At 29.5% G+C, this 12,901-nt stretch overlaps 1 protein-coding gene across 3 annotated transcripts; it reads left to right on the top strand.

The window, feature by feature from the left end:
* Nucleotides 1-3,968: 3,968 nt before the first annotated feature.
* Nucleotides 3,969-11,651, top strand: Cdk4 (Cyclin-dependent kinase 4). 3 transcript variants are annotated; one of them, XM_014427317.1, is made up of 8 exons: nucleotides 3,969-4,042; nucleotides 4,968-5,071; nucleotides 5,156-5,324; nucleotides 6,931-7,072; nucleotides 9,119-9,286; nucleotides 9,364-9,524; nucleotides 9,918-10,053; nucleotides 10,275-11,651. In XM_014427317.1, the coding sequence occupies exons 2-8, from the start codon at nucleotides 4,978-4,980 to the stop codon at nucleotides 10,413-10,415; spliced, it is 1,011 nt and encodes a 336-aa protein (XP_014282803.1). In that variant the 5' UTR covers nucleotides 3,969-4,042; nucleotides 4,968-4,977; the 3' UTR covers nucleotides 10,416-11,651. The 3 variants fall into 3 exon arrangements, with proteins under 3 accessions (XP_014282803.1, XP_014282802.1, XP_014282804.1); XM_014427316.2 differs by having other exon boundaries at nucleotides 3,984-4,224; XM_014427318.3 differs by lacking the exon at nucleotides 3,969-4,042 and adding an exon at nucleotides 4,741-4,894.
* Nucleotides 11,652-12,901: the final 1,250 nt, after the last annotated feature.

The following is a 12,901-nucleotide window of genomic DNA, read 5'->3' as shown; positions in this document are numbered from 1 at the left end:
TTTGTTTAATATGTATAAGTTTTCGTTATTCCTTATGTATCTTAATTCTTATTACTTTAATTTAATTGTTAAGATAATTCAGAAATTTTATTAGTTTGTAGGCATATCTGCTTGTCCTTTAATAAAATGTATGGTTGAAAGACGCTATTGCATTCCTATTTAGGTATTCTTAAAAATCAGTTAATATTCATTTTTTTTTCTTTTTCAAGTTGTTTCCAGACCACAATTCACAATAATAGAAGAAGTGAGTATATAGGTGTGAAGAGAAATACTCAGCGGTCCTTCTTGTATAAATACGAATGCCCAACAATATTCTGAATGACTTTATTAGTACTAATTAGTATAATCATCATATTTTAGACTTATTTCTAGAATGTTGGATTGAATTTGTGGGCGACCTGTCAAGTGTCATATTTTGACATGAATCAGAAGGCGTTCGGGCAAGCGCTTCTGCTGCATCCACACTTTTATGCTTAAAGTTGTTTTAGAACTACTGAAAAATAAATATTTGTGCTCTCCCTGTATTAATTCCCAAACGTTCAGAATCAATAATTAAATCTAGTAAAAAAATTGTATATTTTAAAATGTCATCAATTGGGTGTAAAGACATTGTTTCAAATCTTATCAATTAACTTTAACGGTTTACTTTTTACAGTAACAAAACACAAACATATTTTATATCTGGTAATTTAATTAACAAGTATCTAAAAAAATCTTGAACAAAATTATAGGTTATCTTACTTACCATTTTTATTATCTACCACAAACTTTGCCAATATTTACGTTTCCTAGCATTGCTCCGTTCTTTATTTTGTCCCTTTTATAATGAAAATAGTTTAAATCGAAGATAATAACCGATGTATGTCTGATGTCCACATTTGTATCTCTGGAACATGCTACCATGTGGATACAGATATTTATCACTTTCTTTGATTAGCTAGCTTTTATAAGTATTCTCTATTTGCAGAAAGTGGCAAACGTGTAGAAACGGTTTGAGATGAAGCCCGTAAGAGATTCTTTAGTAGAACATGGGCATTTCCGCACGTTCTCAGTGGCCACTATTAGAAACACTGCATTGTAACTTTTTCATGTTACTTTAATAATGTTTAATTACTTGTACTGTCATTTATATGAATTTGTTTCTTTTATTATTTTAAGCTTTCCTTTGCTCTCTCCTAAGCTATTTATATTTGTATTTTTAACATTTTTTCTGAGTTTTTTTAAAAGAAAAATGATCAAAATTGTGAAATAAATTCTACGGAAGCAAACGCAGCCAAATTTAGAATCCAACGTCGAATGAAAAGGATCGGTTGCGGTATTCCTTAATATCTTTAGTGAGCATAAGTCGACAGTTATTATCCTCAATCATTAATTCCGATACATAAGAACAATATAGACCTTATAAAACATGACATAACTATATAAATAACAATATGTATATTGTATACGCCACTCATACATTTTTGTTCTATATTTTTTTAGTTTTTTTTTTTATACATCACCATTATTGTTTAACTATTCACCTTTTGTAAACAAATGGAAATAATTGTTTATAATATTTAAATTTATCTCCAATTTCAGTTCCAATTTTCTTATATTATCACAGGAGATTAACATTTTAACTAAATGTAGTTTTAAGGGACGTAAAAAGGAATAAAAATGCTAACTGGTAATATCAAAACAGAGAACTTTGATTCCAGAACATGAAAGGATTTTCGAAATCACGTCAGTTCAATGTAAATCCCCCAAGGAAACGCAGTATAATTGATCCTGAATCAAATAATTTAGAATTGTGCAGTCTAAATCAAAAGATGATCTCATAAGAACAAAATATGGCTAGCTTAGATATAAAATAATTAAGTAGTAAAGTCAAACATAATACTTCGAATCCACATATCTCCAATAATTTTAAAAATTATAACCTAATTCAATCTTACCTGGATAAAAAAGGGAAGAATTGTGGCAACCAATTAGCACTTGAAACTACACAAAATAGTCGAAATACTTTGGCGCCTAGGTGCATGAGATTGGCTGTCCAACAGTGTTACCAGTTTCCACAAGAATTAAAAAACCTGTTATTATTTAAAAAATTTTATTTGAACCCTTAATACACGAATAAATTACTGCTCTGAAATTGTTAGAAAGATTATTGTGAATATTATTTCATTGTTTCTAATTTGAATAATTATGTAGCTCAAACAAATAAAATTATTTTAAAAAACTACTTTATTAAAAACAATGATTTGGTATTTTAGACCACCTCATTTGTCCTTCCTCTAAACTTTTACTACCTATTCCTTCAATTTTTTGTATTTATTATTTTTAAGAGAAATTCCTCTGAGTGATTGTTTGGTTTTACCTCCAAAAATAATTCCAAAGCAGAACAATTTTTAACCCTACCTCATGTGACAGAATTAGCGGTGTACATTTCATGAGGCTGCTACTAATGTACGTAAGCAGGTTCTGACCTATTTATAGTTTTTTTTTTTAAAACACTATTAGTGTACAACTATGTGATCATATTTATTACTTTAATAATGTAATGAAACGAGGCAGTGGGGGCCACACTACGGAAAAATTACAGCATGAAAGTAGTTAAATTATGTCTTCTTTATTAATTTCACAAATATCAGTGTCCTGAACAACCAATGAGACTTATAAAACTAAGTGGTCCTAATAGTGAATATTGAAAGAAAAGAAAATATTTGTCTCTCCAATGGCTAGAGGCCAGGAAGTAACCAATTAGCCTCGGACACCAGAGAAGCTTTACAAAAAACAAAACGAAGAGAAGTATACACGTAAAGAGGCTCAAAAACATTATGAAACTATGTAATGTAGAAAATTTAAGTCTTATTGGTATTAATTCTTCTGAGCACCTATAAAAATACTATTACACTTTTCATTCTCCATTGCACCCTGAAAAGAACAAAGGATATCAATTGTTTTCTGCTTTCTTCTAGTACGTCAAGAAACATTTCAACATGAAATTTTCCTTTGTGAAGAAGTATTAGTGGCTATTGCATAAATGGGCAAGGAAACGACCGAAAAGTTTGTGACATAGGTAAACAGTGTTTTAGTTTGGTAAAACAAAACTCCAATCAACCAATGTGACATTACCTTCCATATCATTAAGAACTTAGGTAAATTCTGGATCAGTCTTATTCTATTTATTGTTAATAAATAGTGATGGCATTCATCAAAAATATGTTTAACCAACCGTGAGAATAGAATGACTTTATGGGCAAGTTGGAGGAGGCAGTTTTCTAATTAGGTGAGAGTTATAGAGGTCTGTATGGCCTATTCTCAAGCGGGTTAGAGCAACTTCCTCCCTACGGTAGCTGCGGTTTTACGACTCTATTGATTTTTATTTCCGTTAATTTACTTGGAGTGTTTTCATCCCATATTGCCTGCCATCTTTCCGAATATTTATATTTTAATAGTTCTGATGGGACTAGAACGGGAGTACCTCGGTTAGAGAGCATGAATGCCTCTTTGGTAGCTTTATCTAAGAGCTCTTATTAAATAGTATTATTAATAGAAATAATGTGTTTATTCCTAAGTTAAATGCATTCATTATTACGATAACTATCCAATTATCGTAAAAAAATGGCACACTTATAGAGTTTTTTAGTAGAAAAGAAATCAAATGAGGATATTACTTTTGTTATTCTTACTATTACTTAATTTTGCTTTACATTTCCTTAGAAGTAATCACTTAACAAAAAAAAATAATAATCCAATAAAACGTTATCGACAAAACTGTGAATGAACCCAAGTCTCTTCTAGATTTTTTATTTTATTTATATATGAATGACTATTGAGATACCTAATATATATTTTTTTTACATTCAATTATATGTTAGATGTTTTTCATGATATAGTTTTATTTATTAAATAATATTCAAAGAAATTAATAGGTATTTATGGCTATATTTTTATAAATTATGAACAAATGGTGATTGGATGACCTGACGTTGATGTTCATTCATTGAGCCAAAGCATCAACAAGTGTCCCGCTCTTGGTAACAGTAGTTTACAACCGGTACTGATTTAATATTTAGCTTTACTAATTTGGTGTTGGGAACATTTGTTTGTTTATTTTATTTTTACTTCTTTGTGCTGGCATTTACCTTAGCAGTCTCATGTATTTGCTTCAATAAAGTTCCGAACGACCATTAAGGACGAAATATTATTTACGTTTTTAACCATAACAACTTCTTATCGGTAAGTTACAAAATTTAGTGATAGTTCAATTTTTAATTTAAGAGTGCCATCGTTTTCCTTCATTTAAATGACAACAGTTGCATCATGTCCACTGATACATATTCAACTACGTTTCAGTTTTGATTTTTTATACTTTTGCCTTACTTATTTCTCTGTTTTAAAATAATTATTCATAGTAATACTGTATTTTCGTTCGTAAGACACATTGAATGTATTAAACTGATTTCAAAGCTTGTTTGTTATTCTATTGCATGAACACCTGTTGCTGATGTGAAGTAATATTGATATTTTTTTTACTTAGCCATGGCATACTTTGTAGTTTCATTCTAATGTATTATCACAGTTAAAATTAAGAGTTTAGCTTTATATTCACTAGAGGATATTTTACATATTTCTGTTTCTTATCAGTTTCTTTTGCAGAGCGTGCATCCTACATAAATTTATTGTATTGTGCCATTATATTTGAAATATAAAATAAATCATTATCAAATATTACTAAATTAATGGTGTCATAACCTTCTCAATGTTAAATAGGAGTCAATGGCCTTGGGTCCATGGCTAAGTTTAAATAATATCTCAAGTGTATTGCTGCTTCCTAGTGTTATTTGTATATTTCTGAAATCTGTCTGTTTGTCCCCTGCGATTAAATCTATCTTTGATTAAAGAAAAAGTATTAACCAATTAGTTTTGAAGTATATTGAATACAAATGTTTTTAATTTAATAACTTAAATTAATTTTTTAGGTACTATAACATGAGGATAACGCCAGGTTTACGGGGTGGAGAGTTTGGTCTTGAATCTGTCACTTCTCCTGATCACTATATTCAGCTGAATGTCATTGGAAATGGTACATTAATTTTATAATTATATATTTTTTTCTGTTATTTAATATTCCTCATCATTCATTTTTGTATCATATAACAATTTTCAGGTGCTTATGGAACAGTTTATAAAGCTTGTCACAGAACCAATGAGAACACATTTGTAGCTCTTAAGAAGATTAAAGTACCTTTAACTGAGGAAGGTATTCCAATGTCAATGTTGAGAGAAATATCTACTTTGAAGCTTCTCGATCAATATGCTCATCCTAATATTATTCGGTTTGTATGCAGTCTTATTCAATTACAATATTTTTATTTCAATTTTCAAATTTTAGAAATTTCATAATTTTTTTATTAGAATTACATTTTAGTTTAAATTTTACAATATATTTCAATATGTTGTGGGCTTAGATGTAAATTTATTGATTCTTTAAGTGAGAAAGCAATTATTTCTGGATAGTCAAGAATCTTTCTGAAAAAAATGTCAATCTTCTTATTGTACTTCAAACAGATTGGTTATTAATGCAACCCTTTCGTTCGTAGTTGGAGTTCACAATTCTTGTCCTAATCAAGAGCCAATAAGATTGTTAATCTAGTTAATTAACCTAATAATACAAAAAATTATATTATCTTAACAGATTTTATTTTTCCCTACTACACTTAAATCAATAAGTATTGGTTGAAAATTTCCATGAGTAATCTGTTTTTATTTTTAAGTTCTAATCCTCATTTAATGAGCTGCTTCTATATGGAAACATTTAAATTTTAAGAATGATCCCTCCTAGGAGATTGATTGCGGGATCAATCACAGTAGCCAACAGGTTTTGGCTTTTGGAATGATAGACCAGTTGAGATCCAAGTTTTCATCTTATGAGGCCTAATTGGACCTCTAGAAAACAATAATGTTATTCACTTCTATTTATAGGTACAAGACTGAGGTAACCACAAAGTTCCTTCTTTTTGAAAAAAGAAATTGGTGTAAAGAAGTTTTCTTTTTAAATATGAAAAGAGAGGGCTCTACTGGTACTTGCTATGCTTTGGTTTATTTCAGTAAATCATTATCTTTATTTACCATAAACCGAAAGGCTGTAATTTTTTTTTCTCAGAAAGTTCTATGCTTGTACTGTATAATATTTGTTAGTTGTCTATCAATAGATTTTTCGTCTTATCTCTTTTTCATTTTTTTACTGTTTTCTGTACTCATATCTGAGTATTACCTAGTTTCTCTATGCTCTTTTCTTTCATTCCTAGGACTAATCTTTCACTTTATAACAGGAAATTGTATCTTTTGTTCTGATATGCCCTCTCCAATTACTTGTGATTTTTATTTATATCTCTTTTTCAAGTGCCATTTTGAATAGCATGGAGGGTGGCCATCATCTTTAAAAAGTTAATTTGAACTTGAAAATCATTTTCCTGGCAGCAGTAGGCTACATCAATAGTTCTATTTTCTCCGAAGTTTCCAGTTCCTATGAAAATCTAATGTTAGTCTAATTTATACAATCCTTTATAAGTTGAAATGTATATCATTTCTATCCTGGGACATGATAAAGCTCATAATTTTATTAGAAACTTTTTTGTTAATTTAATTTAAGTGGATTATTTTGAGAGAATGTTTAAGTTATTAATGTGTTAACTGCCACCTTTAATATGTTGACAATTTACATCTTTGTTAGCTTTATTTTCTGAAACTTCAATCTCATAGTTTTCAAATCATATTTTTACAATTAAAATGAAATGTGTTGTATGTTAATATAAATATGAATAGTACTGTGTTGGCAAGCCTCAGGAAAAGTTCTGCGGCACTCAGCATATTTAAGAAAATTTTATCCTTTTCCTATTTTAATAAATCAGTGTTTTATTAATGCCTTTACTTTAATTTTAGCTTACTAGATGTGTGTCATGGAAGAAGATTGGAAAAAGAACAGCAACTTGTATTGTTTTTGGTTTTCGAACATGTTGACCAAGATTTGTCTGAATATATGCAAAATTGCCCTCCTCCTGGATTACCTTCTGACACAGTGAAGGTATTTTTTACTTGATAAAGGAATGAACTGGTGGTAGGATTTTTTTATTTAATTCTATTAATTTGAAAAAATGTTGATATAATAAATCACTAGGTGTCTGCCAGATCTGGGTACTTGGAAAAGTTAAAGAATTAATGAAAGGACGCCGAATGTCAGTGAAAGCTAAGAGTTGTGAGTGCAAATTTGTTGCTTTCATGAACAAAAATAATTTATTTGTGATAATAGTGGTATATATTTAAGCGTACAAATGATTGTTAATAACAACCTCCAAGGGACCAAGCATATTCTCTCATTGTAGTCATTTGTTGTTTTAACCCAACAACATTTATCATGTAAATGTAATATACAGATTTTGGAAAATCAACTACTACCAACACACTATTAAATTTCTTTATTTAATTTAGTTTTTAAAGTAAACCAAAGTTAATAATATAAACCTGTCTAATTAGAGTTAATGACTTAGTTCTCATTGTAACGTATGGAATTGTTGGCAAACTTAAATAGTTGATCTTAGAATGTTGCTGAAGGGCTCTCACTGGTTAACTACTAATTTTTTTTTAAAAACATTGTTATACCTAAAATAAAATCCTTTGAATCCAACCTCCAGAAATCCTGTTCTGAAGATTGCCTAGTACAACAGGGATTAGATCTCAAAAAAATGTTTTATTTTAGTGTGCAAGTTGGGACCTGAGACAAGCTTTTTGGCTTTTAAACACATTCAAGAATGTCATCGATTTCCCCATGGGCAGATTTCTTAATTACTTCTGGAAAATCCTCTGTAATACAAGATCTTGAACTAAGGTTCTATTTTTCCAAATCGAAGGTATGATTCAGTGAATCCTCAATTCTTTAGCTATTCTGATGTATGTATCATGATTTTCAAGGGGGGAGTGACTATGCAACTTCTCCTTTACAATGAATGTTTGTCTTACTGACATGATGTATATATTTGAAAAAATAAAACTTAGCAGTAAACATTTCACTGAACTTAAATCGATCCCCTTCTCTTTTCAAACATGAGTTTAACGTAAAATAATCGTTCTCAACTACAAAAATAGGCTTTCTTGTTACTTTCTAGAAGCCTTCCCTAATGCTCTAATCTTGTTCGATTCAATTGATTATCAAAACGAGTAGTTAAGACCATATAAATATATAAAGCCATGATAAACATTGTTATGCCCGATGAAAAATGCATTAAGAATCCTGTGTCCAGAAATAACAGACAGATTGTTATATCTGTGGTTGATGTAAACGATGTCCACTGCATATGTAAATGTAATGAAGCCATATTATAACTGTTTTGATGCCCTAGAATTTTCCCAAAAATGGTTTTGAACAAGTCAGGGAATTGGATTGAAAGGTTCTGGTAGACACCCTGTAATCTATTTCACATGGTTTTTAATTAACTTTTTTTTATTTAATTATACAATATATTGTGCTGACTTTATTTAATTTTATAGCATATTTATTTTATGATACATTTTATAATGCTTCCAATGAAGAAAACAAAATTTATGCATTTGGTTTTTTATTAGAAATGCACTGATTTGTTAAAGCACTGTGATTAAATGTGTCCTAAAAAAATATAAAAGCTCGAACACTTCTTATTAAAGCATGTAATGTATTTGTATACTTATAATATCAATTACTTTAAACTACTTACTCATGATTTAAACTGTGATTATTTTGGTTCATTAAACTTTAAGAAATAATTGTAGTTCTGCTCATTTTGGCAATATATTTGACAGAAATGTGCATAATCCTTATTGAATATATAATGGATGTGGTTAGAGTTTAGATGGTTCAGATATATAAATTTAGAGGTATTTTTTGGGTTATGGAATTTTTGTATGGGAACAGTAATTGTTAATATTATTTTTGGTTTCACCAATGTGACATGAATCCTAATTGTGAGTGGAACATGGTATATGTTAGAACTGGAGCCCACAACCTTACCAGGTGGCACGTTTTGACACATCAGTCACAATATATGCAGGGTATAATTCACTTTCAATCATAATTTTATTTTTAATTAATTTTTTATAGAACCTTATGCATCAGATCCTTCATGGAATAGATTTTCTTCACAGTCATCGAATTCTTCATCGTGATTTAAAACCTCAAAATTTGTTAATCACCAATGATGGTATTGTTAAGCTTGCTGACTTTGGTTTAGCTAAGACGTATGATTTCGAGATGAGGCTAACATCGGTGGTAAGTCCTTGATGTGAAGAAACGAAGTTTAATAACTAAAGTGATAGAGGAAATACTTACTGATTTTCTGTTTCCAGGTCGTTACCCTATGGTACAGAAGCCCTGAAGTTCTCCTGGGATGCCCTTATGCTACACCTGTAGACATTTGGTCTATTGGTTGTATAATGGGAGAAATGTACAAGAATTCTCCTCTTTTTGCTGGTTCATCTGAAGGGGACCAGCTTGATCGAATTTTTAGGTTTGATTTATTTATATTTATAAACTAAACCAGTAGATCACCTGGTTTGTACCCTGCTTGTAAATGTTCTTAAAGATTTGTTATTTTATACTTTTTTTAAATTAAACATGCAATGATCTCTAGCCACTGTAAAATCTTAGTTTGTGAAACTTAACTTACTTTCCACCAACTATTGATAAACAAAATGGTCTAATTTTTTTAGTAGAGGGTGTTTTTAAAAATGTTAAATATTTCTGCAATTATCTTCAATAAGTACCTTTTTAAGGTCATTAATTTGATTTTTAAAAGATTAAAACTTACTTGACTGATAAAAATTCTTCTATATTAAATTTGTTCCTATTCTATATTCTAATTTATGTAACCGATATACACTACAATGTTTCTATATTTTAGGACTATTGGTACTCCATTGGAATGTGAATGGCCTGAAGAGGTCTCAGTTTCACTTAACAGTTTCGCTCGCCATTTACCGCGAAACATCAGAACTTTTATTCCTGAAATTTGCTCTGAAGGCAAAGACTTATTGGAGGTAAATTAATTTATTTTGTACATTAGCCAATAGTTGCAGATTTGTTTTAGTTGTCAAATTAAAATTGTTGAAAACCATTTTTTAGTAAGAAACTAAGTGAAAGAGGAAGTAGAGTAAAGAATAAAGTCAATAGGTTTTTTTTTTTTTACAAAGAAATTTATCTTCTGCAAATGTGATAGTAATATGATAATGGGGAATTATAATATTTGTTAATTTTTTAGCAAATGCTTGAGTTTGATCCTCGAAAACGCATTGGTGCTTATGAAGCCCTACAACATCCTTATTTCAGAGACAGCACTTATTCCATTTCTCAAGAAAGTAATACAGATTCTCCGAATGGATCTCCTGATGGCAACCTTTAAATTAATATTATTTATACATATACAGTACAAAGAAACTTTGTAAGATTGCCATATTTTTTTCCTTTGTAGTTTGTTTTCTATAGAATTAAAGTTTAATGGAAAATTTGAAACATATCATAGAGTGTTATAATATAAAAAATATTTTTGTAAGTTTAGAACTAAAATTTAATTTAAGAATCATTTAATGGTGCTCAACAGTTCTATTGCAGGTTGTTGTTCTGATCCTCTAATTGCTAACAAATGCATGTTTAGTCTAAGAAATTTTGAGATCTCTATTATAGTTACCGTATGATTTGAACTTCTTGTGAAGATATGTTCATGTCAAAAGTATATTTTGATTACATTATCTCTAATATTTTATCTTTTAATTTAAAATTAACTAAATTGTATTAGAGCTTCTCAATTAAAACTATATTGTTTTGTTTAATATTGAATGTAAGTTTCATTAACAAATTAACTTCACAGTCTGCAATAAAATTGTTGACCATTATTAAAACTATTTTTAACTGAAGTATTTCATTTCTAGCAAAAAAAAAGTTTCATTCCATAATTGTAAATTATGTTACTATAGTTAGTATTATTAGTGCTGTTGTGTGTCATATTGACTTTTATCCTTGATCTGATAATGGAGGTAATTCATTAATTAACCGTTTAAATGTTAAAGAAGATTAGCATTACTTGTTTGTCTAATCATTAAAAGTTGTATTAGGAAGTAAGACATTTGTTGCCATGTTTAAGACAATATCCACTTTCAAGAAATGTGCCTTTGTCTTTGTTAAAATAGATATGTATTTTATTGTAAGGAAGTAGATTTTAATGATATTATTCTTGTAAGTTGAGAGACGAAGAATATGTTAGTTGAAGTTAAGAAATGCTTCCATTAGTTTTTGCATTTTGTTTCTACATTGTTTTTAATGCTCTATAGTTTATAGATTTTGTAGTGTTTAGTTTTTTTTTTTACCAAAGTATTGTCCAGAAGATTAGGATGGCATTTAGTGTTAAGATTATTTTGATTTAATGTATTATAATATTTTTTGACAAAAGTAGTGTAGTATTTAGGTTTATTTTCATGAGACTCATCATCATTTAAATGTGTTCATAAGCTGCCATATGAACTGTTAGAAGTTTAGGGATCATTAAGATGTACTCAAAATACCTCACTTCATACAATGAAATTGTGAGAATAATAATTTCATTTCTGTTTAATGAATAAATGATTTACATTTTAAAATAGTATTTTATGCTTATTAAAAGTAGTTTTTTTCTCGTCAGATCCAGATCTGAGTAGTAATTTAATATAGTACCATCTTCACCTCATAATCTCTGATCCTATCCTATGTATTATTCTTCCACTTATTGCCTTGCAGAAGTAGAAGAATATGATCTAGTTCGGGCCTCAGAGCTGGAAGTGGAAAGAACTGTATAGTTTCAGATGACTGAAGGACAGAAACTGTTGACCTTTCTTGATAGATCACTCAGGGATTAGTATTGGTAGTTGAAGTAACCAAATCCAGCACACAAGGTCAAAGAAAATATGTGGCCGCCTTGTGAACTTATGTATAATTGACCTGTACTTCCCATTCAAATTGTCCTGAGTGTTATAATGCTGCTTTCAGCTTTGGTGGATTGGACATTGTTTCAATCATTTAGGTTATCCAATGCACAATAATTCTCTTTCATTGGTCAAATAAAGGTTCTTGAAAGAAGAAATCACCTGCACTGTTTCTGTAGGGTCTTTGTTATCATCACATTTCTAAATACACAGTTGAAAATGGCATGAAATTGCTGTAGTAGTGCTACCATTGTACTATACCAATGATAGCTAACTATCTATATACCAATAATTGTAACTCAGTGCTACAAGGACTTTAACTAGAGGAAGATATAAAATATAGTTTAAAACTAAATATTACAGTTAATCCTAAGGAAGAACGTCTTCCTGCTCATTAAGTAGATAATGATCCATGCCAGTAAATTGTGCAATGGATTTGGGTGCCTTTGTTTATACTTATCAGCCACTACAATTGAAATATTAGGATGAAAGAAAATTCTTACTGACTGGGAACTGCTTGGTAAGATCACCAAAACCTCTCACTCCATCTCAAATTAATAATGTATATAAGCATACTTAAACCAACCCTCCTCTAAGAGGCACCAAATTTAATGTTACTGTTAAGTTCTTTGTAAGTCTCCACAACATAACAAAATACTTTTAACACAAACAGAGATGCTCCAAAATTGGCAAATATGAACCGTTAGACTAGAATTAGGTCACTCACTATATTAAATGACACTTCAAACAACAAATTTTGATTTTATGTTTTGAAAAAATAACAAATATTTACCATTCATACATACATTATTCATGAAAAATCCATATCATAATTAACAATGTGAAGAAATTTTACCCTTCCTAACATATCATCTTAAATTAATAAAACTATGGGGATTAGATAAAAAAAAGTGTACAAATTCCACTTCCTGTT

Source organism: Halyomorpha halys, unplaced genomic scaffold (assembly GCF_000696795.3).
Source record: "Halyomorpha halys isolate HHAL.00 unplaced genomic scaffold, Hhal_1.1 Scaffold629.1, whole genome shotgun sequence".
Classification (NCBI taxonomy): Eukaryota; Metazoa; Arthropoda; class Insecta; order Hemiptera; family Pentatomidae; genus Halyomorpha; species Halyomorpha halys.
The sequence above is the reverse complement of the archived record's forward strand: the minus strand, read 5'-3'. Positions and strand labels throughout refer to the sequence as shown.

Bases quoted from the DNA above. Each gene is read 5' to 3' on its own strand.
- Cdk4 (XM_014427317.1), top strand. From the start codon at position 4,978: ATGAGGATAACGCCAGGTTTACGGGGTGGAGAGTTTGGTCTTGAATCT. The intron at 5,072-5,155 runs GTACATTAATTT...AACAATTTTCAG, and splicing joins GCTGAATGTCATTGGAAATG to GTGCTTATGGAACAGTTTAT. The intron at 5,325-6,930 runs GTTTGTATGCAG...CTTTAATTTTAG, and splicing joins GCTCATCCTAATATTATTCG to CTTACTAGATGTGTGTCATG.